General features: G+C 41.7%; 1 protein-coding gene across 1 annotated transcript in view; it reads left to right on the top strand.

The window, feature by feature from the left end:
- rims2a (regulating synaptic membrane exocytosis 2a) overlaps positions 1 to 27,612 on the top strand; it is a 141,430-nt gene that overhangs the window by 111,104 nt on the left and 2,714 nt on the right. Inside the window, 7 exon segments of the mRNA XM_069702107.1 lie at positions 2,674 to 2,852; positions 3,424 to 3,651; positions 10,985 to 11,229; positions 26,349 to 26,490; positions 26,722 to 26,834; positions 27,117 to 27,218; positions 27,357 to 27,496. Coding sequence (XP_069558208.1) covers positions 2,674 to 2,852; positions 3,424 to 3,651; positions 10,985 to 11,229; positions 26,349 to 26,490; positions 26,722 to 26,834; positions 27,117 to 27,218; positions 27,357 to 27,496 — 1,149 coding nt within the window.

Here is a 27,612-nt window from a genome sequence, read left to right as displayed (position 1 = left end):
CACAGTCTGCGGATTATCATGAATGAGTGGGACAAAGTTACTGAAAGACTTTTGAGCTCTCCAAATGTCATTATTCAGTGCTTTGAATTGTACAAATGCAACTCCATTCACCTTCACTGTAACAGAAGAACGCGGAAGTTTTAGTGGTGGATATTAAAATCTTCACATAAAACTGAAACTATGTCAGAGCTAGATAGAAATACAGGTGTGAGAAACTGTATTTCCTCTTTCATTTAGGTGCCTCAAAGCCTCTCGTGCTGATTTCAAGGAATGTGACAGTGAGTGTCTGCAGACTCAAGTGTTTACTACTCTGTTCGTGACAGCTCCGAACATGTTTAGAATGTTTGGCCTGGTCTGCAGTCTTCGCTGCAGTCTGGGCCAACACGCACGAGACGAAGGCTTTCTGTCCGCTCTCCTTTTAAGTCAGTGCTATGAAAAGTATTGCATGAGGAGAAGCCAGTGTGTTCGCTACAAGTCTATAAAAAGCAGATTGAGTTGTGAGTTGTCCTTGTCTGTTGAACATTATCTTCCCTGGAAGTCCCGCTGACAAAACAATGCTCTCTCTAATATTAAACAAGACTGGCGAGCACCTGCTCTTAAACCACATTGTAATAATATGAAGCAGTTACAGTGACACTTAGTTCAGGCTCTCTTACGGTAAACACTCCACTAAGAAATACACACAGGATATTGTATAAACATCCAATTTAAAAAAAAAAAATGGCTTCAACTAGATCTGTACCAAGATTGTATCCCATGTCAGCTTCTAAGGAAGCCTGTGAGGAAAAGTTCGTTAAAATGTCACCTTGTACGCCAAATAACTGTCACTGCTTTTCATTTTATAACTCGGCCTTCCACTGGTGGAAGTACTCAGATCTTTAACTTAAGGAAGAGTACTTGAATCATATAATTACATCTCATGAAATACAACCCCTTTTCCAAAAAAATTTAGGACACTGTAAAATGTAGATAAAAACAGATTGTGATAATTTGCAAATAATGTGAAATCATATGAAATTGAAAATTGCTTGCTGTCATCCAACTCAAAATCCGCCTATATTTTTCATAAAACGATCAAATTTCTCAGTTTCAACTTATATATATATATATGTATATATATTGTCTTTGGTCTATTCTCAATTAATTATCGCTTTACATGATTGGCATTGCATTCTGTTTTTATTTAACTCTTTGGGAAAACGGCGCTGTAACTACATATTTTATAATGTAAACATACTCCATTGCAAGCGTGCATTCGTAATTCATGAGTTTCAGTATCAGCAAAATGTTTGTGCATTGTATTAGTGGATTATTATTACGGCTGCATCAACATGTAAGCAAGATTTTAATGGTGTAGCTTTTCTACACATAACTGATTGTTCCCTCTTTAAAAACCCTTTAAGAAAGGCAAAGATTTTGCTCCAGGGCCCCAAAGGCCTCAAGTTCATTGTTCATCATTGGTTTGTATTACAGTTTGATTATTTACAAATTAGTTTAAGAATATGCACCGTTGAAGTAAGTTATCAACTGCATTATTACCCAAACCCCTGTGGCTCTGCTTTGTAGAGGCCCCTTGGTCAAAATCAAATTGTCTCCTATGCACTCTTACAGGGGCGGGCCATTCATTTGTAATCTGCATCCTCACCACTAGATGCCACTAAATCCTACACACTGCTCCTTTAGTTTGAATTAATGTTGTGATGACATAGTTCACTACAGTAAATCAAAATCTGTTTATTTAAACTGTATCAAACCAAATAAAACAGAAGATGCACGACCAGAAAACTTAGGTTTGTCATTGTTATGATTATAAAGAAAGAGGACAATAATCAACATCAACTCTTGATCCACTAACATGTTGATCTCGACATGCTATTATGTATCTTAATATAATGCATGCATTTATTATGATTATGAGTTTTAGTATTATTGCATTTCTGAATTTTAAATCTTAATTAAAATGAAATTGCTCTCAGAATATATTGGGGAAATATGTCCCTATGAATAGTCCCAGATTAGAAGTATGAAGTAGCATCCAATGTAAATACAGAAGTGACTACCATACATGGTGATTTCATGTATGATAGTCACTCAGCAAGAGATCACAGGATGATTTATAACGACGGGTCCGGCCTGGCCTCTGTGACATTAAATGAGAGTGAGTCCCAGATTAGAAGTATGAAGTAGCATCAAATGTAAATACAGAAGTGACTATCATACATGCTGCCACCTTTTCGAAAAACTCCGAACCTACTGAGTGCCCTGATCGTATCTCACGCTGTGAAAACCTGTAAGGTTCTGAACATCGTGACCCTTCAAATGGGACGCCTAATACTCTTCATGAAAGAATATCATCCCTTCTCCTTCTTTCTGTTCTTCTCTAAGAGCATAATTCACATCCATCAGGCTCCTTCTGCAGCAGGACTGATTGTGATCAAGAATAGTTTCAAATCGTACCAGCAACGATTCGGGCTAAACTTGAAGTTTATATAGCCTATTATCACTTTTTGAAGTTTGTATTCATCTCTCATTATTATGAATGTGAATAAGAACTAACATTTGAAAAGAGCATGGACTTAAAATGGTTGTACTTGTTGAACCTGTGTTTGCCAAAAGGACTGAGAGAAGAAGAGATCATTTTAACGTTGTCATCATAATGATGTTTTCTTTTAGTCCTCTCTGCAGCGTTCGGGCAGAGATCCACGGGGCTCCGACAACTTGTCAGCCAAGTCGTCGGACAGTGATGTAAGCGACGTGTCCGCTGTGTCGAGAACCAGTAGTGCCTCTCGGTTCAGCAGCACGAGCTACATGTCTGTCCAATCAGAACGGCCGCAAGGAAACCGCAAGATCCGGTAGGCTGACATCCACATCAGGGGACAGCGAAGTCTGTCTTCATTTTGAAAATTCCATCAAGCTGTTATCAGATATGGACATATCCCCCTCAGCTGTGAACTCCATATACGTTACCACGTCCAGACGTTTTCGGCTCTGAAACTGTTTGCACCTGGTTGAACTTGTAGAAGAAAATGCACCTCGTAGCTCTGTGTGTCATTTTCTCACCGTGATGAGTTCAGGTTTGGCTCCATTTTAGGAAACCTGGAACCAAATGGTTGAACTCTGCTCCCTCACACTTTGGGGGAGCTTTGTCCATATCTGACAATGCACATTGAAACTTGAAACGCATTGCATCTCTTTGGGTGTTATCTCATATCAAAGCAAAAACAAATTCATTTGCATGGTGCTTTGCTGTAAGTCTACATTTTTCTGTTCTTTTGAATCAGTCTGCTTTTGATCTCGGCTGCGCAGTGTGTCTTTGTGTTTATCTTTCCTTCTCTTGCTTTTGACATTGTTCACTCTTTCTTTGTTTTTTTTTCTTTCTGCTTTGCATGTTCCCGGTCTCTTTGCTTCTGTCTCCGTCTTCAGCCAGTTGCGATCACGGAGCCAGTCTCGGGAGGGGGAGGAGCAGTTAGGAGAGGTGCGAGAGGAGAAGGAGGCGGGGGAGAGAGGGAGAGGGGCCGGTAAAGAGGGGAGGTTGCAGGGAGGGAGGAAGGAGGCGGGGGGGAAGGTAGACACACACAAGGAGCATCAGGAGGATTTGGTGGAGACAGAAGAGGACTTGCACCAGAGGAGTATCTCAGAGACTGACCTCAGGTAACACACGTGTGGCAGCCTGTAGACTAACACTAATCAAACACTACTAACAATAGTGCGCACCTGTAACTCCCAGTGACCTCCTGACCTCTGCACGTTTAGGTGATGACGTGCAAAGCAGAGTGTGGTGACTGTCCTCCACCCTTTAACCTTGATGATAACATAACTGTGTCCCTATTTACCCTTACCGATAATACAGTAGAGTAGCATTACTGCTTGGTAATAAGCTGTTAACCCATGCAGCCTTTCACACATCAGTAGCAGATAACAGGGACGTGGAGACCGTACAGCTAGCATTCAAAGAGCATTCAAACCACAGTGGTGCACAGGTGTACTGCATGCCCCTGTTCGGTGTGGTCAGAGATGCAACAGATTCTGTGATGCTGAGTGGGGTCAGAGATCTAACAGGTTGGAGTCTTTTAACCAGAAAGAGCAGTGAAAATCGTCCTTCTAGCCTGGCATGGGGTGCTCTTTAAAAACCCAAATTATATGAAAAAAAAAAACAACACATTTTTTACATAGTCATTCTGACACGTTCAGTTTTAATCTGCATGTGCAGTATTCAGTAAATATAAGTAGAGAGGGTCAGAATGTCAGCGGGACGTTAAAATGAATAAATGTGAGATTATTTGTGTGTTGACACCAAACGATGTAGTGTTTGAAGAAAGGTGAAAGTCTTTCTTTTATTGACCTCCTCGTGGAAAGCATGAAATTTAATTTAAAAAAATTATGAATACCTAAAAGATCTTTGTCCTCACACCCCTATACTGTAGCAGAGGTGAAGGGAACAGTGTTTACGGTGCACAGAAAAGACAGAAACAAATTATTGAATCGAAAGAAAATGTCTCAGTTGCTCAGTCAGATGCACAGATTTTGGCAAATTACAGAAACAACTCCCTGGTGTCTGCAGTGATCCTCTAGTTGCTGTGCCTCTCGTCTAATTTCACTATAGTGGCCTTTGTCTTGTTTACAATTCTAAAGGAGTCTGATTCAGCTCAGAGATTTGATTAGCTCTTGGTACAGTATTTTAGCATGGCGCATGAAAACGTGTTTATTTCAGTGTAATCTACACATACATGACTGAGAGCATGTATGGATATCTTTCCTTTCTAAGCTGATGCATGCCGACTTTGCTTCCAACATGTTAAGACCCTTTTTAACACGACACTGTTTCATTGTGGCCACAGGAGAGAATCATTTTGTTTCTGAACGCTGTTGGACCAGCAGATCTATAAAGTATGTCAAGAGCAAATTCAAGAACAGATTGATTTGGAGTCCCACAGCAGGAGAATCTTGGCCCGCACTGCTAATAAGATGTCTTCTCTATCAAATCACATTCACAGCAGGATCCAAGTGAGTTCTTCCTACCAGGAGAAGTACTGCTCAGAGTCTCCTCAGCCTTAAGAGAAAACACATTAAGATAAAAGCCGTACCCTCTCATGCGCGATTAACGCTGCACCAGTGTGTACTGTCTGATTGAGAAAACACGCTGTGCATGTGTGGGAGGCTGAATACACACAGCAGAAACATGAGCCGATCCACTTAAGTCTATACACAATGTAGTACTTAGAGTGCATTGTAGATTACGGATAAATGAAAAAGGAGATTAAGAACTCCTGAGATAATATCCAGTGGTCCATTGGTTTGCTGTGAGGCTGCAGTCTGTGTTGCTTTTACTGTTTGTGCTGCTCAATGCTGCGATGTTGCATCAATATTTTGTCTGTCAGTCTGTGTTCTTCACTCGAGTCCCGCGGTGTCACCTCGTCGACTCAAACCTCCTCCACTCCTCCAGCTGCTCCTCGCCATGTCAAGAACATCCCACTTTCTGTCTTTGTCACACCTCAGCCCCACACTGTCGACCAGCAATTAATTCACTTTCAGTACAGCCACTGAAATCTATTATTAATGGGATTATAAAAGCCTGCTTGAGCAAATATATCCTGAAGTTATATTTAATTTCAACTCTCTAATTTCAAGCAATGTAATTCATCCTGACTGAAAGTGAGCTGGGTTGGTCCTGCTCTTAACACGCTGACAGCTCCTATCTGTGTGATCAACCCTCCTTCATGACAGCTACAGTATAAATTACTAATGTACCGACCTGTGAGTCATTGCACATTCTGCTTTTTTGGGAAAACAACACGCGAGAAAAGACGCAAAAGGATAACAAACAACATTCAGTCATCTTAATTCAGCTTTAGGGAGAAAGCTGCGTATAACCTGGCAATTTGCCTCAAAATACTGTTTTACAATAATGCAGTTAATAGACTGCAGGTCTGTGGGGTAAATCACAATATGTACACAGTATATAAGATAGCTGCAAAATATAATGATTGACAAAAGTCCTATTTAACCCAGTAATAATTGCAGATTTTTTTTTTTAACCAAACAATAAAGTCCCGTAGAGAAACGTGGTTGCTAAGCAGCAGCGATTATTAATGGGAGTAGTAATTGTTTAGATATTACAGCGTTTTCCAGCATCTAATCAGAACTCAGAACACATTGAAGCATCTCTTCCTCTGCGCTCCTGCTTTATGATTTGTTTGCATGATGCTTTCAATCAACTTGTGTCAGGAAATTGCTGTTACATTGTTAGGTGGCACAGAGGACCAGAATTTATCATAAACTATATATAATGAGCATTCATGCAAGAGGCAGGCTGCAAATGGATACAAACTGGAATAAGAAAACTATGAGTTGAACAGTAAATAAATAAATAAGGAAAAAAACATGAATTAGTAAAATAATTATTATACAAGTAGATGTTAAAGTAAAAGTAGTTTCAGATATCTGTAGGCACTTAAACTTTTGGCCACTACCGGCGCAGTAAAATAACTGTGATTACAATCAAATTATCATCTTGAAGCTTGTCATGTTAATGATGTTAAATTACATAAACAGGCACAGATGCTAACACAAATACTGTTTATATTCCTTTGTATTGCACATAAGTAGCAGGTATATTCTCTGAACTGTGACACCATTTTTCAAGTAAAAGTAGAAAGTTGAGGAGAATCTTTCATTTCTGACTTTTGTGCCACTGCTCAGTAAAGTGCTCTTATTTTTTGTGAATCAAGACTTTCAAATAAGTGTCAGTGAGTGTTGAAGCTAAATCTCAGAATCTGTTCCCTATTTGAGACTCTCGTATTTGAACATTGACTGTGATAAAACAAAAAGGGTCTTCTGTCCTCCACATACAATTATGAAAGCTCTGCCAGTGACAAGACTATACTGTAAATAATGGAAATAGTCAATCACGTGTTTAGACATCACTTAGAGAGTCCTCAGGCTGCTGTTTAACTGACGAGGTGCTGCCAACTTCAAGTTTTAAAATGCTTTGCTTATCTACTGTCTGTATGGGAGCAGTGAAGCAGGATGATTTGACAGAAACATCGCTACCAGCCACATTTGCTTATGACTCATCTCCTATGTATTGAGGTCACAGTGTAAATATACATCTGCTACACATTAAACAGGCCCGTTCACATGGCTTTCATCATGATAGCCACATGTCATCATAGTCCGTGAGCGCTTCCACTGCAGACAGAAGCTTGTGCGCACACGAGACTGTAAGCTGCTGTTGTGTCCAGTGGTCTCCAGGATGAAAGGAGCTTTCCATCAGCACTTTCTAATCCCTCAGCACCTCTTCTCCTCCACGTCTCTTTTATCCAATATTGTTGCCCGGGTAACGGCTCATCCGCACGCAGGAGAGTAAAGACTACTTTGACTGTATTGAAGGACGGGGGTTCATCATAACCCAAGGGAAGGAAAAAGAAAAGAAAAGAAAAGACTTTACCCCCCCCTCCGTCCCCCCGTCCCCCCAACTCATTCAACAACAGCTCGGTCAGTGAGTCGCAGTCGAGTCTCGTTTCCGAGTTACAGCCCGAGATAATTATGATCTCCAGTATTTCATTAATCACTTCAGCTTCGCTCATTACGGTCTCCGACCAGAAAACTTTGTAGCTAGGTTGACAGGCATGCTAATGCCCCGGCTGGGGCCACAGTTGCCATGGAAACCCATTTTTCTGCCTCACCTGGTAAAGAAGCAGTGATCTTCTCAGTGAAAGGTGATCAAGATGAGGGGCTAAGTATCTCGTGACTAACATTTTCATACATCAGCTGTCAAAACAGCTTATCTGCTCCTTCCTCATTAAATAGGTGAATAAAAGTAAATGGCCCTTTAAGAGATTAATTAAAATACTGGATATAACTGAATATGCAGTGTTGTTCACAACAATATGTGTTGTAAATAAACATGATGTGACCACATGAGAAAAACATAAATTAAAAGGAGAACTTAACGCTCAGTGGGCTTTTGACAATTGAAATATAATCATAACTATTTTGTCTTAAGATGTTCACCAACCCAAAGTCAGAGATTTGTCAGCTCTTTTATCTGGTGGACGTGTGTTGTTGTTACATGACAGTATTTAAATAACCCATTTAAAGAGGACGTGGTGTCAAATCTGTCAACACTTTCGCAAGACAAAAAATTAATTTCCGGGCTTTGTAGTTTTGCCCTGAGAACGTTTTGGCCGAGATGAAAATGCACGGTGAGCAATCTGCATGATGAGGGACACTGTGTTCTTTGGGCTGAGGTTGGAAATCAGAAATCCCTGGAGAGGCCCAGTTTTTCAAGCAGGCACATTTACACAGTGAGTCCGGACTGAGTGCCAAGACCTCTTCAGAAACTGGTGATACTGTAATGAGAGGAGGTGCGACAACATTACTGTATGCAGTTCTATTTATTCAAGGGAAAGTCAGAGTAACTATGAATAAATGAGACAAAGTGTAAGATTAATAAAAGGTGTTGATTTCATCAAACTTTTTTTCCTGAAAAAAAATGGAAATCGAAGTAATCCTTGCAAGTATTAAAGTCATATATCCTTTCATACCAGCAACTTATTTATTAAGTTTGATCAGTAAAGTGTGTCCTCATGTGCTCAGCATTTGAACCAACAGGATGTCCATCAGTTCAAGCATAACAGACTAAAGCTACATTTTAAACATTATTATTGGCCTGCTTCCTGGACCGGGTTAAAGCCTTGTCCTAGATATAAACATGTTAAGTTGGACTAAGTCCAGTTGGACTATATTGTGTTGAGGCCACAATCCCCCGGTCCCCCTGACCTCGCCGCTGTGCTGATATTCGATGTAATGAAAGCAGCAGCATTATCACTGTGTCCATGGGATGAAATGCGGCCACTCTGGTATGATGGTGAAAGAGCATATTTTAGAATGTCACCTGTTGCACAGCGGCCCGTGGTGTTGTCAGGAGTCGAGACGCTTGAAGTCTGCTTCAAAGCTCGTGGGCTGCATTAGCTGATCAAAGACACTAATCCCCCAATAAGCATTCAATATTTATGTATTAAAGTACAGGCTGATCCATAACAGGGCCCACTGGCATCAGAACTGGCATCAACAAAAGGCTGCAGGCCGAGACACGAGCTGTTTACATTCTCTCAGAGCACGTCTGACTCATTTCACCAGCTGACAACCAAACTAAGAAGTATAAACAGCCAAAACTCAGTGTTTACTCTTCTTTAGGATCCAAACGTGACTGATGTGAGCAGTCACTTCTGCATCTTCAAACACTCACAAAAGATCACAGTTACAAACATTATTTCTGATCTTACTGCTTCAGTATGTGAGTTACTGTGTCTGTGTGGCACTACCACACACTAAAATGTGTAATACACCTGTCGGACCACCGGAGGATACCATGTCAGTGTCACGTTTTGCCCCGCCTAGTTGTAAAGAGTTCAAAGAAAGAGGTCATTTAACGGAGGTTTATGTGATGGAGGTCATTTCATAAAGTACTAAAGTGATAGTGAAGTCCAAGTGGAGAGGTTGGATGGATCAAATCCAAGACTTCCATCCTGGAGACCAGGATTTGAGTCTGTAAGATGAGACATGGATTTCTCAGTAGTTTTTTCCTAAACCTCACTCAATGGTTTTTGTTGGCCAAACCAAAGACAACTTACCTTTCATGCTACACAAAACATAATACTGACTAAGCATCCTTTAGTGGACTAGCGGGTGTATCACGTGCTTTGGTGTGATACTTCGTTGTACTATAAGGCTTGAAAACACGTCGATCATGTTATAAAAACCTTTTGATTTGGACACAGCCGATTGTTAAAGCTCAAGCAGCTGTTAACATTTCAATCACTCACCTTTATTGACAAGGTGATCCAATAATGCTTCCTGCATTTAAAACAAAACAATGTCCATCATAATCTCTGTTATATAAATGTTATTTTTCTAAGTCTGAAGAATTTGAAGTTGAAACTTCATGTTGGATATATGAAGGAGCAGAATCTGAAGTTTAATTGAAGTAATTAATAGAAGCACTTGTCATAATGCGTTGATCCTTCTCTCATTTCAGAAAGCATGTCTCTCCATAAGTTGTCTTTATAATATGGCTACATGATGAAGGTCAGACACTTTAATTAATGAAGAGCAGCCTGAGGGCGCTACACATAACTCATCCCATTAAGAATGCAGAGCCTCGGATACAGAATGTAATTTGTCTCTTAAAGATAATTTTACTGGCAGAGCTAAAATAAGACCTTCATTTGGACGCTGGCCTATTTCCTTTCAAACAGGAAAAGCTGGAGAGTAATTCTGATGACAGACAACTTTTCTTTTTGCTTGCAATTTTTGATCAACAGGCGGACATAACAGAGCATCTCCTATTATCTCTGAGTTAGTTGTATGAAACCAAACTGATACTTTTCTCAGGCATCTTTATGCTTAATAAACTGTGGTACATTAGGTATAAATGAGTCCAATTTAAAGAAAGTTCAAAAGTAGAGTGGTAACTTCTTAAAAGAAACTTCTTGACCTAATAAACAAACCGTATTAAATGCTTTAAGAGGAAGAGTTGCTGATTGGGATGAAAATCCTGCAGCATTCTTGTGATTTCAGATCACAAACAGTGTAAAAACACATGTAAAAAAAAAACAGCTAAATGCAGTAGAATATGTAATGGTTGATCTTTCACGCACTGCATCCACTAAACTACCCACCCTAAACTCAACTATACTGTAAGTCATGAACTTGTGTACCTGAACTCTGTCCTTTTCTCCTTCTCACCCCACACCTTGTCATCTCCTGTCCCTCTACTGTCACCTCTTCTTCCCTCCTCAATCCTCTCCTTCTGTTTCCTCCTCCATCATCTCTCCTCTCCTCTCCTCTCCTCTCCTCTCCTCTCCTCTCCTCTCCTCTCCTCTCCTCTCCTCTCCTCTCCTCTCCTCTCCTCTCCTCTCCTCTCCTCTCCTCTCCTCTCCTGTCCTCGCCTGCCCCCCGTGTCAATGGTGGTGGCTGACAGTGACTTTGCATCCAAAATGAAAAACAGGCAGATGGGCTCATCGGGCGGGATAAACATGACCAAGAGCACAAGCATCAGCGGCGACATGTGTAACCTGGAGAAGACGGACGGCAGCCAGTCGGACACGGCGGTTGGCACGGTAGGCACTGACGACAAGAAGAGGCGCTCCAGTATTGGTGCCAAAATGCAGGCCATGGTTGGCATGTCGCGCAAGAGCCGGAGCACCTCTCAGCTCAGCCAAACAGGTAGGGCATCCAATGGCACCGCTCGTGTGCTCTGTGTATGTTCACAGCTGTCCTGCGGCCTCTCATTGTCTCCGTGGATTTCTCTTCCGTTCTGTGCTTCAGTGTACTAATTCTGCTTCTGTCCTAATGTTTCCTAATTTCTTTATCTACAAAGGCTTTTCTGTCGCTGAAGACGACATCATGGCTTCTCCTCACAGTCTTTTCTCTTTCCTGTAGGTCGCAGTGATCCTGGAAACCCCTCTCCTTTTTCTTTTTCACCTACCTCCCATTTTTCATTTTCTTTCCTTTTACTCTGCAGCAGTTGTGTTTTTAAGCTTAGAGCGGATGATTTACCGCAGTGATAATTTGCCTTTTCACTCTGGACAAATCTGCCACAGCTGCTGGTAGCAGGTCCTGTTGTTCTGTCTCGGCTGTGATTTCTCAGTGTAAAACGCTACCTCAAACCGTGGTCATCTGCAGTTGTTACTGTTTGTTTCTGGGTGCATGTGAGAATGTGAGCACGTGTGAGGTATAAACAAGAAGGGGTGTGTTGTGTTTGTTTTCTTACTTTCTCCTTCAGCTGAATGCAGAAACGTGTTCTGCAGTGTAAAACGGTCGTTGTTACTATTCTTCACTTTGCCGTGCTTTGTTTTTTTGTCTTTCCTACTTTCTTTGTAAACTGCTCAGTAACCCTCTGAGCTGAATTACCTGCTGGTAGACAGTGGCAGCAGGTAATGCCGCCCAGCACGTGGCAGCAGCCCAGCAGGTGTTGTGCGTCGAAGTGTCTGGCTGACAGATTGGGGTCTGCTCTGTTTATGTGTAGGTCAGTCCATTTGTCCACTCCCTCCTCTCGGTGGCCATCTTGAAGCATTCAGCACCTATTCATCTCGTCTATTCAACCTGAAGGTGGTCAATAATCACTTCTACCTATTGGCCCTTTCTATTCAGATCGGGTCAGATCAGATAGCGTGGCGGAGGGGTTGACAGACAAATGTAGAGATGGATGCATGTGAGCGATGAGGAGGAGGGTGGAGCGAGACGCTGCGCTCATGTGTCACCGCTCTGCCCCCCCCTCCGCTCGTGATTTGTCCGGCACATGTGCTACTGGCTTATCTCTGTGGGGTAATAACTGGAATAATTGTCAATCACTTCAATGTGACAATCAGGAAGTTCTTTGTGGCATTTAGATGTGGCTTCATTTCAGACAGGGCTGCTGGACGATAGGATTGTCTTGCGTTGTTAATGACGGTGTTGTTGCTGAATGAGATGACTCCTCTGACGTTAAACTTTGGGAACAGCCAAATACCAACTGACATTTGTTCCCATTTTTATTTTGACAAGAATTTAGAAGATACCCTAACTCATAGGATCACACACATGCAGACTCTTTGTTCCCCCATGCAGACACAGCACAAACTGTGCAGCCTGAGTATCGTAGAGCTATCAATATTTCACTCCGTGCTTCCAAGTGCATAAGATGAGGTTTGTGAGAGCGTGCATACATCTGCCTTTCAATATCCGAGCTCTGTATTTGGTTCTGCACCAACACGTACGCTGCCAAGTTGCCTTCTGCCCTACTTTGTTGTTCACTATCCTGAGAGGCTCATCACCAAATTGAAAGGTGCATGTTTGTGCACCACCAAGTGCCAGTGTGTGTGTGTGTGTGTGTGTGTGTGTGTGTGTGTGTGTGTGTGTGTGTGTGTGTGTGTGTGTGTGTGTGTGTGTGTGTGTGTGTGTGTGTGTGTGGGGGGGGGGGGGGCAGATCAGTCGAGCAGCACAACTCTGGCTTTGACAAACACAGGTTAGTCAGATGGAATGGATGTGCTCCCAGGTGACCAGCACTTTGGGTCTCAACCGCTAGTTTTGTGTGGAAACCACCCGACTTTAAAGGAAATAAAAGCGTTTTTCTTGGTTTCAGTGGATGTTCAGAACAATCACAACTGCTTAAGTTTCAAAAGGAAGTGTACTGTGTATGTATGTATGTCCATGCATGGGCATTTTGAAAACAGTCCTCATATGCATTTGCACTTCTGCACACACTGTCAATTAAGCTGATTCAGATTCAGGTTATTAAGTCATCCCGCAGGTAACAACTGCTGGTAAACATTCAACAGTGACCAGAAAAAACATACCTGTATTGAATTCTTAGATAAAGAATGGAGGTTCTTGCTGAAACTGATGGTTTATTGAGTTCACATGTCTCAGATTAATTATACACAAAAAATAAGTCAGTTCAGCACAGGGAAAAGGAACACCTGTAATAAACACCTGGAAGAAAAGCTTTTTCTTTTTAATCACAAATTGATTAGATGTTAAACAGAAATTAGATTACTACCTGTGGTTTCTGAGCAACAGAAATGTTTTACAGTCTTTGCAGCGAGCTTCATTAACATTGAATTTAACTTGAACAATTTTTGAATATTTTTTTAAAACAATGTTAAGCAATGTTAAGGGTTACTGGTGTTACGCTGGTCATCATGTGCGAGCTGAAACATTAGCTTGATTTATTATGTTCGATTGTCCCTTTCAGCACTCAGCAGTCCTCTGGTTCCTGCTGCATTATGTTTTAATAGAGAACCAATTTATTCCCCAAACGCCCCAAACAAACTGCTTCTACGCAGCCTGACTCGGCTAAAACCTGTAACAGCCAGTGTTGCAAGCTTACTGAAAATCCAACCTTATATAATGTACATTAATCTCTGTGTTTCTAGCATCTATGATCATCTAAAAAAAGGTCTGCTTATTTCCACCTATTAATTCCAGTATGATTACTACAGCCCACAGCCCCCCAAAAAGGACGCAGCTGAAGATTTTGCCATCAGTTAACAGTATTGACCAGCTGACCACATGTTCATTTCAGTTTTACTGTGAATCATTATTGCCTTTGGTGCATTCTCGTATTTTCTGGTTGAAGTTGCTCCGTGTTTTTATTATTTTAAATGTTATGTGCATCGTTATAGATACAGTGAATACATACCTCCCTTTTTTTTTTTTTTTTTATTGTAGTTTTTTGCAACATTGTTTATGAGCTATAGTTATAACCGACAGGGCAGTAATGGGCTCCATGCTTGTGGTGTGCATGACCATTACAGTAACCGGTAGAGTTTGTGGGAACATGTTGCTCTGCAGTGACGTTCGTGGTGATAAACCCATGATGCTGTACCTTTAGTAGTGTGTCATACTGTCAAAATAATACAGTGTTCGTGATGCAGTTTCTTTGTCTTTTTCTTGCAGCTTTCTGTAAACGTAAAGCAGAGGAACTTGTTTGAGCTCTCAGCCAAACTGCTTGCAATGTACAGAGCACTCTGCTTCATGTGAATTATTCAGGACTATTGGACTTGTTTTTGTAGCAGGAACACTGATTCTCTTTTCAATGGGCATATTGGAAAGGCAGCTCCTTCAGCCTTATGAATGATCTGAGGTTTACCTCTCTCTTTCATAACACTTCATAATTATAAAACAATTTCTCTAACTTTTTTACAGTCAGTAGCATTCTACCTAATAATCCATTTAAGTAGCTTCACTCCCAGATGGCTTCTGTCTGCATCCTGACGGTGTCCCAGCAGCATATTCAACAGCCAACTTTGTAACTCAGCCCCAGCCGCTCACTATTAAAACTGAGCAGATGAACAGTCCAGGAAATACAAGAAACCGGGCCATACTGGGCAAGAACTGCCCAAAGGGATGTAGAAATAAGAAAGAGATGGACTCCTTGGGGTGCCTGTGGTCGAATACATTGTGAGTAACATCTAGTTTCCTGTTCCCTCGGCTGCAGCCTTCAGTACTCCAGTGATGCTGCTTACGTCCTACTTTTCTCTCACTGACATTGGAAGAAAACTAGTTACGTGAACCAGATTTGACACTCTCTTGACACTGAAAATAGTATATATTTTTATAATATCTTTCTTCCAGACCGTTTATTGAGGCTGCACTGCCATGATATGTGCAGGCAGTAATCTGTGGGCATTCTGCCACCTCACTGTCCTACTTTTGCTTCGAAGAAAAAAATAGTTTGATGACCTTTAATTTGCTGTTGATGCGGTACTTGACCTCTCAGTCCCACTGCTAGGTAAAGATGAGTACAGTAGATGTATTAAGAGTTGAAAGATGTTGCCATGCTTGATGAGTAATACTGTCTGATCCCAGCTTGATTCTGGTCATGAATTAAAAAGTTTGCTCAGAGTTAAATGTTTCCTCAGTAAAACAGAGAACATGTATGCCACATAACTCCCAGAGAAGCTAAATGTGTGCAGCACAGAGAACAATTCACCCTCTGCCCCCTCCTTTTCTCACTCCTCCCTCTGCTGCACCAGATACTGACGTAGTTTTGGACCTCCAAAACCCTCAGACAGGCTGTTTTGTACGCAGTAAAACAGCTAAACTTTGAGCTTCCAGCCGAGGTAATTTATCTTCTGTGTTGAGTTGGGTGCCTGTCTCAGCAGCTCCTACGCTAGCTGAGGCTGCTAATTAATCTCCTAGGGGGCCGGAGCAGACATGCTGCTCTCAGGGTGATGCATGAAGGAAACACAGCAGCACAGATACAACCGAGGCTGAGGGACACCAAAGTCCCACTGCTTCCTCCCCTTCTCTCCCTCTGCCACACTTACTCACTCATTCTCTCCCGACATTCGTGTCTCCTTGTCATTATGTCTTCTCTGTCTTTATTGTCTCTTTTTCATTTCACCCTGTCCCCTCTCCATCCCTACAGCACCTCTTTTCCCCTTCTCCTCTCTCCTCTTTATTACAACAGCTGACAAGAGGTCTGATGGTTGTTAATCAGTCTGAGCTCTCAGATGAACCATCTCTGGCGTGACCTAAATATCTGCAGATGATAAGAAATGTGATGCTTTTATAAGTTTCATGAATCCACTGGAACAGATAAGGAATGAGTCATGAGGGTCTGTAGTAAGACCAGTAATCTACATGCATGTGGAGGGATACAAAATCCTTGTTAGAATAGTTTCCTCACCTAGGACTCAACGGTGATGTAACGTCCCGATGTTGAAGCTGCACCGTGCAGACACCAGTGATCTGTGATCTGATTGATTTATTGATGAGGATGATTTGTGGACATTTTTCAACATATATAATGTCTGTGATCTGATTGGCCAGATTGTTGATGCTTCTTTTATTAAGGGAAACCTGATCTCGTTGACAGTGTTCATCTATTTTGATTGACTTTGATCTAATAGACAAACGTAAATAACCTGAAAACCGTCACACCACCAGTGTTTATAGATGTCATTCATGGTTGTCCACCATTGTGGAGGTGCAGGTAGAACTGAATTTGTCCACTTGACTGAAACAGATTCCTAAGATTGGTTGTTATGTCCCAGCTGTCACACTGAGGACTGGCTTCTGGTGTTTTCTTGTTATGGACATCTCTCTTTTTCTACCAGCAGCAAACTATGTTGCTCATTTTAATGAAGTGTCTCCATACTATTTATTCTTAAAACTCTGAGATCAACACCTTCATAAGATCATTGCTACTTTTATAAAAGTGGCGAGAACACCGGGGCTGATGTTGTAATTATACAATACTCATATCGTAAGTCGCACTGTATTTGTGAGATCCTACTGCAGCATGCACCTGTTTACCGTACGTGATGTAAATAGGGGAGGCGGCCCTGCTTTTGCGGGGCTAGGGTTTCTGTTGCCATGGTAACCATATATTTTCACCCAGGTACTGTGCACCTGGTTAGTAATCAGATCAGGTCAGTATTAATTCTCAAAAGCAGGAAAAATAGTCTCACTTGTCTTGAAAAGCAGATTTATTTCCCCTACAATACATTGCCATAGCTGATTCAAGTACATCTTATCCAAACTGCCTATTCTTTATTAAAAGCTTATTTGCAAGTGTCTTATTAAATAATTGATGACCTAGTATTTATTCATGAGCTGTGATGTGAATATGAGAGTTGTACCACTGAATAAATTGTTTTCACAGTGAGAGCAGCGCTGTGTCTCTCCTGGCAGACAGTGTACTCAGTGTTACCCAAGATATTAACCAATGTTCTTATTTTGAAGGATTTTGTGGTTATTATGCATGTGCATAATTTAGCTGTGATCCATGGGAAACATAAAGATCTGTCAATGTTAATTTTAGATCAGATGTCTGTCGTACTGGACATGTTAGCCTGCATGTGTGTCGAGCGATGATTCTCTGGTCGTTGCTGACGTTACTGCAAACTCTTCTCAAACAAAAAATTAATATTTTATACTTACTACTGAAATGAAAGTGTAGTTTTTGTTGTGTTTTACTCTTGAATAGCAAAAAGCTAACATTTTTACAATTACTTGATTTTTTGCTAGTTAAGTTCTATTATCATATTCAGTGGTTCTCTGTATTCTGCTCTATAAAAGATGACACTGCACACACGTTTACTGCTCCCTTTGAAGCCTACATTCTGTTGATAATTTAAAAAAAATATCCATTTCGAAGTGGAAGATTATTTGTCTCCAGTCAGCATCTCAGTGAGCTCATCTTAAAATCTGTTGATTCATTGTCTACGGCTGTCATGCTCCACTAGCTGCTCACTGCTTTTTGCCTAAAAGTGTGTCTCTATTCTCGGCCACATGTCTCCTTTGCCTGGATCGGAAACTTGGACACATTCAAAGTACAATACCCACAATTCAGCACAGTACATTATCACCTCCTATCTGAACCGGACTATAACTGAACTTCCACTCTTCCACATTTTTAGATTTGAACTGGAACTAAAAATATTGTGTGCACTTCCTCTTCTGAGTGTTTTCTTTAACCCTCGTTGACCCGCAGCTGTGTTCAACCAAGTTCTATTTTATTTCTATATTTTTATATTTTTTGGGATCATTGGTCATCATTCTTTAAAGAAACCCTCACAGCCTCCTTGTCACCAATGATCCCCAAAAATATGAAAATGAAATAGAACTTGGTTGAACACAGCTTCGGGTCATTTTGACCCAAGGACAACACGAGGGTTAAATGTTGACCGCTCTGTAGCCGCCAGTCAAAGAGGAAGTATGATAAGACATGTACTGGAAATATATGTTGGTAAGGCTAGTCATACAGTGTGAGCGTGATGCTCTCATAAAAATGGTTAAAAAAAGGATATTTCCTCTTTCTGAGAAGTAATCACGCTACGGTGACGTATCCGTTGTAATTTTCTCACACAAGAGGCCTTTTTGTAAATGACACAAGTTTATTGTGACTGTATAAGGCAGAAAATTCAGCTGGAGTGATGTAAGCAGATTTTATCAGGGTTCTTCATTTAGTTTGGCAGCATTCAGATCCCCTTTCACTCTCTCATGAGCTCTCCATCTGCTGTAGTTTCAGTGTTTGCACCACTGAGTGGAGAGAGGCAGCCAGGGGACTCACTGTTCCAACAACTCCTGCAGTTCACGTTGGAAATATGCTTGTTTTACTTCACAACTTCCACTTAAGGTGTGAAGGTTTTCAGATAAGGTGTGAAGCCACTGGCAGCACATGTTTGCGCGAGATAACACGATTCTGATTTCTACATGTTCAATTACATCAAGGGAACAGATCAAATTTAAAGATGTATTGATACCTTTATATTTGATTTAAAGATATCTGTGAGAGGATGTCGCTCACAAACAGAATTAGCACCAAACTCTGCAGCTTTATGGAGCGTTTTAGCTCCTTTAAGTTCTTGTCTTTCTTTTTAAGTGTTTTACACATGTCGATGTTTTCACTAGTATGGAACGAGGCATTTTCCAACAAATACTCTGATGACTGTAAAGTAAACTACTTCCTACAAAGTTAGAAATTATCTAGTAAAAAACAGTTGAACGTGGCAAGCTAAATGGCCTAATTTTGTTATTAATTGATGGAAACCAAACTAATGTAAAAAAGTAACCTTTGAACAAAATGAATGCTGACAGCATTGTTTCTTCTAGCTGTGTCAGTAGGTTACTGTTTGCTGACGGAGTTATCATAGAGGATTCATAAGGCTGTAATATGTCGGGAATGTGCACCTCACACGTAGTTGCCAAAAGTCTGTGAATGTAGCTTTAAGATTCTTTCTCTTTATAATTCTCATCATATTTGCGAGAGTTGAAACTGTACCTCCAGACTGCACGTCTGGCCTGCTTCATGTCGGCAGCAGGGAATGTAAACTGAGAGAACAGAGTGTGTTTGCCCACCTTTGTGCATGTACTCATGTGTATCCCGGTGTGTCTGCGCTGTTAAGTGCTCATATGTGTCTGTTTGACTACATCCTTGTATGTGAGTGCCAGGGGTTCGAGCCCTCCATTAAGCTGTGTTTACTGTGTGTACGGGGCCACAGTGACTCTGTGACGCTCGGCCTGGCCCCGTCTCATCAATCAGAAAGACTTCCGAGGGCCTCCGCCTGTGATCCGCGCCGCCTGCCCGGCAGACCTCACCTAAGGCTTCTGGGATATAACACTCTTTTTGTTGTTGTAGAATTAGAGAGATTCTTCACATTCTTGCCGTCTGAGGTGCTTCTGATTCCCAGTTGTGTGGTCACTGTCATGTAGGTTTGTCATAGTTTGGAGTGGGATCAGATGAGTTGCACAATGTTTTAAAGTATTGCTCTGCACTCGTCATGCTGTTGTGAAACCAAAGAGAGCCCTAATGACCTAAAATGGTGATTCTTTAGAACAAGGTTCTTTTAATTCTAAAAAAAAACGTGAATTAAACAACTGAAGACTTTTGTTAAATTCCCCCCAAATGTTCATAGCGCAAGAAAAAGTAAGTTGATGCAGGCTAATGAACTTTTAACACATCATGAGGGGACTCATGTGTAGTCCCCTGTTTTAAACTATATAGCTAACAGACATATGAAGGACCAGGATCACTGTTTATCTACAGGCACAATTTTGAATTAGTTCGCAACACTCTAATCTTTAATGAGTTGTCTTTTAGTCAGAATGGTCTTTATTATCCGGCAAGTAAAAGTTTCCATGTAGCTTCCGATGTGAGGTGAGAACTCTATTTTCAGAGTCCTTGAACACACGTCCTTGTGCTGTATTATACTGTCATTAAGCTTATTTTTTTCTTTGGGTGTCATGTCAGGTAAAGAGGGTGTAGTGAAAAACGTAGCGATGAGTCCTCTCTTGCTGTAAGTCGCTGAGCAGTGGGTGGATGGGTAAGAAAGCTGAAACTGCCAACACGTGCCAAATGTTTTGTCAGTGAATAGACATGTGTGCTGTGACACACGAGCTATGACTTAGGCGGAGCAGAGACGAGTCGTCGTGTTCTGCTGTGTTTTGGGTTATTGTTCAGCCAAGCAGTTATATTAACAACCAATTTCTTTGAAGTGGTTAATCCGAAACAATATGGAAAATGCAGTCTTTTAAGTAATTCAGGAGCTGCTCTGATAATTTTCTGTTGTGGGCTAGCTTTCACAGAATCAACCAGTTCAATAATGACAGAGGGATGACTTTCTGCACAAGTAATGGTTTTAAAGTGCCCCTTCAACTCAAAAATATATTTTTCTGCTTGTTGATAAACTTGAATGTTAAAGCAGATTGTAAAACTTAACAAATTACATATATTTGCATATTCACAGATTCTGTAATTGTTTGAAGGGTGAGGATTTTTACAACATCATTTATAGATTTTTGCAGGAAAAACATGACAGATTATTATTCAAAGTAGAGTATTTTATATTTTATATACAACTAAAAACATGACACGAGGGCTCTATAATCTTAGAAGTCCTTACAGTTGTATTATTTATGACAGACATTACAAAACTCCTCACAGTCCAAAACATGTGGTCTGATTGATATATTGATGTGGATGATTTGTGGACATTTTTCAACATATATAATGTCAGTGATCTAATTGGCCAGATTGTTAATGCTTCTTTTATTAAAGGAAACTTGATCTAGTTGACAGTGTTCATCTATTTAGATTGACTTTGATCAAATGTCCTGCCCTTTGTTGATAAAAGACGTGTATGCAACCTGTAGTGTTAAAATCACAGCAGTTACTCCTGTAGAGGAGAAAATGTTCCTCTTTCAGCGTTTGCTGTAGCTGAGTGAAGAGCAAAGAGCTGAAAACATTCAAATGTCTTCAATATATAGTTTATTGGTAATAGTATCAGTAATCTGTTGCTGCCATATGTTCCTATCGGATTTGGTATTGCTGATGTGTTTGTCTCACACGTATTCCTTTAGCAGTGTTTTAGTCTTCTCACAAACTGACTAACTGCTTCCCGTTTTTGGGTAAAAGTAGTAACAAAATAGGCCATACATAGAGTTTATAACACTGACCATTGATTTGAACGGGTATTTTACTGCAGCTTTTGTGTTTAAGTATCTAGATCTAGACAAGCGCTTACAGATACTAGCAACTCTCTGAGGCTGTATGTGATCTTAATAACATGCTGACCACTATCCTAGTTTATCCTGAGCCTGCACATATTGGCTAATTAACTCTAAACACGAAGTTATTTTACAGCTGATGATGATGTCATTGGTTCTGCAGGTAGTAAGTCATAAATCAAAGTTTTGCACAAGTTAAATGTTTGACTTTGTCATGGTGTTGGATAAGTTAAGAGATGACCAAAGTGTTAACAATTCATCCAGAGTTAACATGAATGGCAAACCATCCAGGAGATCACCAGATTTATAAGAATTAATTCAACTGAAAAATGATACCCTTCCATAAAAAATGACTCTTTAATGAGATGGCACTTCAAACTGACCCAACTGCCTCCATGGTAGCTGTCTGTGTTTGTCCGCTGTAAATGTGAGGTGTTGTTTTTGGCTGCGCTGACCTAGATGAAACCTGAAAATGGAAGCCGTCCATCAAGTGGCTCCATCGTGGAAGTAGGTTGCAGTAACACTACAGGGAGCTGGCTATATTTGTGATAGTGCAGAGAAGCACCATAATTGTCTTGTCCTGTGCCTATTCTGCCAGATACATATTCAGAACAAAAGCGTAGTCGGTTCTCTGACAGTTTGTCAAAGCAGCACACTTTCACTGGATTTACTTTTTAACCAAGATGCGGCGGAGACTTTCCAGAGGAGCTGAAGTTTGGTTTAGAGCTGTACATGTGCTTTATGTGTTACTCATCACACATCATGCCAGCAGAAGATTTACTAGCATTTCAGAGACCACCTATGAAGAAGTACGACGGTTGTGTTTCTCAACTCTGTTCTTGACTCTGGTCTGTTTAAAGTAGTCTGACCCCGTGCGTCCACAAATGGTAGAAACAGAGTGAAGATAAGCTCATGTTTAGGTCTGTTTGACAGCGATTCAAACAGAGAGCCTTTCTGATTGTTTGAAAGTGTTGGTTGTGATTGATCGAGTGAAAACACAACAAGGCTGTCACAGAGGAAGGGCAGATGAAGGTTTGAACTTGATCATCCATTTGATTTTCTTTTTTTTCTCACAATTATTAAAACACTTTGAAGGAGGAGCAAAGTGAATTTGCCCCAACAGCACACAGCTGTGATATTGTTGTCACTGTGTGAAAGAGATAAAAGCAACGGAGCAGAGTTTGGCACGTGAACTTTGAGTGACCGCCATGTGGCTCGAGCCCTTTCAGTGGGGAGGACGTCTGTTGGCAGACCTAATGACCGTTTGTTTTCTCTGGCTTTTAAGGATAAGAAGGGAAGAGGGAGGGATGGCACGAGAGAGGATGGGGAGAAAAGGAAAATAATGAGGAAACGAACAAAAGAAACAAAAGAGCAAGCTGAGAGAGAAAAAAAAAGGAAACGATGAAAGAAGAGGTGAAAAAAAAATGGGTGAGAAACGGGGTGGGGAGGGTGGGCTCAGTATCTCTGGGTAGAGCTTGTTCACCCGCAGAGCCCGCCGAGGTGCGCCTGAGCAGCCCGGCGCTTTGATTGGTGGAGCGCGATGCAGCTCTCTCCCCTCCCCCCGCGAAGAAAGAGGTGCAGCAGGAACGTCAGAATCAGACAGCACAAGAGTCGACTACTGAAGCAAACTGAAGGCTTTCTGAAGCTCTGCCTAAAATGCAGTCCGCAGACCGTCTTGGGACAGACTAGAAGATACAGCCCTGATCTCCTACAGCACCGCAGCATTCTCTACTACTGGGCTCAGGACTCAAGCACATTAGATCTGACTTTAATTTTAAATCTTTATCAGTCAAAGCTGCGCATTCGATTGAGAGCTCTGAGGAGGACGGTTGCTGGTCACCATGGGCAGGCAGGGGCACGATACCTCTGCTCCGGCTGCAGGGATGCGCATCCAGTGCTCCCAGAGCAAGATGAGCCTGTCTGCATCGTTTGAAGCGCTGGCCGTCTATTTCCCCTGCATGAACTCCTTCGATGAGGAGGAAGGAGGTGAGACGACAGCCGGGGAAAATGTGACAGCAGCAGCTGCTGGCTGGGGGGGGGTGGCGACTGGAAGATGGCAGCGAACGAGGGGAGGAAATTAGGATTATTGGGGGGGATGCAGAGGTATTGATTGTGGGGAGAACTGGCGCAGGTTGAGAGATATAATTAGTTTAAATAAGATGACACTACAGTTCAGGTTGTTTTATGTAATCCTTGAGCCGTGCGTAATATACTTTATATAATATGATTAAAACTTGATATCTGTGGCCAGTTCATCATCTATTTTTCATGAACTAAAGATACTGCCTCTGTTGTTGTGAGAAGTGGTGTTGTGAAAATGGATGTTTACAGGAGCCAGTGTGTGTGCAGATAAATTCTACTCCTGCCAGTCTCAACAATATCTCATTTCCCCTTGATAATTTTAAATCTCCTGGAGTGAGTCATTGTTTAGTAAACAGGTGGGCGGTAGTGTTATTTAGGTTAGGATGACAGTGACTGTCATTTTGAATTTCCTCAACAGTAGTGACGCTTAAGACGTGTTTTATTTATGTCTCCTGAGATGCTCTCATCATTTTCTGTTCTAGTTGCAGTGGTTTTATTTACAGACACAGATTATTGTTAATGGATTTGCCATGCAGTAGATTTACTCCTCACCTTATCCACATATTTTTACCACACCAGCTGTTTCATGCTACAACTTCACACTCACTCACACTTACACTTACACTCTTGGCAGCTTCACTAGACTCCATCGTTGTCTTCTTGTCTGACCATCTGGAGAACTTTGAAACTCCTGCTGCTTCTTGTTTGTGATATTACTTGACAAAAGTAGTGCATTATTATTCTACCAGTGGTGATCTCAGTCTCATCTCGGACACGTTTATTTTATCTGTCAGAGCTTTCCATGCACTTGTGTGTATTTTTCTCCATAAATTAGATACATATGTGTGTGACATGTATGAAACAAAATTTTGGAGCCGCAAGTTTTATATTTATATTTTATAACCATATCTACTGTGCAAGGGCGGCACAGTGGTGCAGTTGTTAGCATTGTCATCTCGCAGTGAAAAGGTTCTGGGTTTGATTCCGGGTCGTTCTGTGTGGAGTTTGCATGTTCTCCCTGTGCCCGTGTAGGTTCTCTCCGGGTACTCCGGCTTCCCCCCACCATCCAAAAACATGCACCTCAGGTGAATTGGTGATTCTACAAATTGCTCTTAGGTGTGAATGAGAGCGTGAACGGTCTTTGTTTCCGTCTGTCTCTATGTGTTGGCCCTGTGATAGACTGGCGACCTGTCCAGGGTCTACCCCACCTTCTACTGTGCATCGATATTACAGTAACAGAGCTGCAAAGAGCATCATGAATGCTTGCTTATGCCTCTGTGTCACAAAGCAGCAGAACTGATTCACAAGCATTTAAATGACGTGTTTTCAGTGTCCATTGATAACATCTAACTGGCCACTGATTGGCAGAGAAGGTGTGCTGCAGATGTCAGAGACGACCTCTGTGGCTGCATCTCTTATTGTGATGTATGAAGAGCAGGAAGAGGAGGCGGAAGCCAGTTGAATAACTGAGATTTCAAGGCTGAAAGGCTTTGTGTGTGTTCACGCCGGTGTGAGATAGGACGCAGAATCATCCTCCTTTCCCTTCAGCTCGTCCTCTGACGAGACGAGGCAGGGCAGAGGAGGCAGAGTAAAGACAGCGGGCCTGTGATGAGAGCTGGATTAGGATTGCTGTAGTCCAGACGTGACTCATCCAAACAAACTGGCAAATTATTACAATTACATAAGGCCTATGGATGGCCGATTGTTTGACAACACTTTGCATCCTGCGGCGGTGAACAGTGAACTCACGCTAACTCTGCGTTATTACTTTCTTCGGCTCTGCCTGGATTTTTTATTTTTTATGACCCGTGGGAAATAACATGCTGTCCTCATTTTGCATTTGATTACAGATAACAACAAAATATATCTCACACCTATAAAGAGCTCCACAACAGTTACAAATTGTTGGGATGAGTGGCCTTTGATTGCACTATAGCCACACCCAATAACTTGTTTAGAGTAAAGACACATTTTTTTTACGTCTAAATGTGAAGTTAGTACAAAAACACTCTGAGCTTTTGAAAACTAGTCTATTGTGCTTGATTTCATGTTTATCTCCACAACTCCTTCTCTGAATATTGTGCTGACTTGCTCGAAGCGATGGGACCGTTTTTGCTAACCTTTTTCTTAATGGGATAGAAAAGCAAACATACTAGTGACTGTGTGTAAAGTGCTGGAGCTTTCATTACTGTACTTTTGTGTAAGTGTGTGCGTGTGCGTGTGCTACAGGCGTAGCCACGTGGTCCTACATGCACGCTGTCAGGGAGGCTGGGTGGACATGAGCAGCAGCGGGTCCAATGGGGGGAGTCAGCTGTCTTCTTTGATCAGTCCGGATTGGGAGGGGGGCAGACGCTAAATGTTTGTAGGTGGAGCGTGGATTCACTCCAAGACCCCCGTACCGGAGGAGGGCTGTACACGTTGTTCTTTTAAACAGACACGCAAAGAACCGTATGAATGTTTTTGAGTTAGTGACCGTGTTTGACTGCGACAGTGAAGTTGACATGATCCTACCGAGAATAAAACATACTCAGGTCCTGAGAGAGACGCAGTCCAATTCACAGAGGTGTCTTTGTGTTTTGTTGTCCCCTGTGGGGTGATGTCGCATGTGAGCCAGTGAGAGCACGGGTATGTCAGTGACAATCCATGTGAATGCAGCTCGCTGAATGACTCTCAACATGTTCCAATGTCACGGCCTGACAGTCTGTACCTCCCTTTCTTTCTCTCCCCCTTTCCCTTTCTCGTCATGTGTGTCACTCTGTGTGCAGAAGCGGGCGGTAAGAAGTTGCGCAGCACTATCCAGAGGAGTACAGAGACGGGGCTGGCGGTGGAGATGAGGAGCAGGATGACTCGGCAGGCCAGCCGGGAGTCCACAGACGGCAGCATGAACAGCTACAGCTCCGAGGGAAAGTAAGGACACCACGGCTCGCACTCTGTGGACATTTAAAACGCTGCTGATCTCGTGTTTACCAGGAGCAGTTTGTACATAACATCAAACAATTCAATAACTCACACCAGGCTTCACTCTACCTTAATTCTCCTCACATTTAATAGGCTACAAACACCTGCTCATCTCTATCTTTAATCAACAGGAACATACATTTACCTCCTTGGTAACCAGTGTGTTCCTCTTTGTTTCAGTCTCATCTTCCCCGGTGTGAGGCTCTCCTCAGACGCCCAGTTCAGTGACTTCCTGGATGGTCTCGGCCCCGCCCAGCTGGTTGGACGACAGACGTTGGCTACTCCACCTATGGGTGAGAAAAATGTTTAAAAATTTTAGTTGGAAGCGACGGAAGCCTCAGAATAGTTCTTTGTACTTTACTTCAGAACTGGATTATATATTTTTTTTCCAAGAAATGTTTTGGGCATGTTTACCTGCAGACATACAGGAAATGTGGGGAGAGAGAGAGCAGGGGAATGACATGCAGTAAAGCGACCATGTTGTATGCACACTAGCCACTATGGCTATCTGGTTTCTCTGGGAGTTTATTGTATTTTTTTTTTTTTTAAAACCTTTTGTTTTTATGGTTATACAGGTGACATCCAGATTGGCATGGTGGACAAGAAAGGAGCACTGGAGGTGGAGATCATCAGAGCCCGTGGCCTTGTGGGAAAACCAGGTTCCAAGGCACTGCCAGGTAATTTAAGCTGTCTAACAACCATTATTATAGAACATTTACACACATATATCAGGGATACATCATGCCGTACATACTTACTTGGGGATGAGAATAAGAAGTATTCTAACTACTCCTGTACTCTTTTATCATTTTTAGCACCATATGTAAAGGTCTACCTTTTGGAAAACGGAGCCTGCATAGCCAAAAAGAAAACTAAAGTAGCAAGAAAAACCTTGGATCCTCTTTACCAGCAGCAACTGCCGTTTGAGGAGAGTCCAGGAGGGAAGGTTTTGCAGGTAATGATTCCTTTACATACTAACAAACTGTCGCAGTAATAAAAGCAGAAACGTTGAATTAGTCTCACTGAAAGAACTTAATTTCTCTTTCTAAACTTGTTCCATCCTTTTGATTA

Source organism: Brachyistius frenatus, unplaced genomic scaffold, assembly GCF_029030835.1.
Source record: "Brachyistius frenatus isolate BFR_SWC_R1_liver_20210118 unplaced genomic scaffold, ASM2903083v1 Contig_40, whole genome shotgun sequence".
Taxonomy (NCBI): Eukaryota; Metazoa; Chordata; class Actinopteri; family Embiotocidae; genus Brachyistius; species Brachyistius frenatus.
This window is presented reverse-complemented; position numbering and strand designations above follow the sequence as displayed.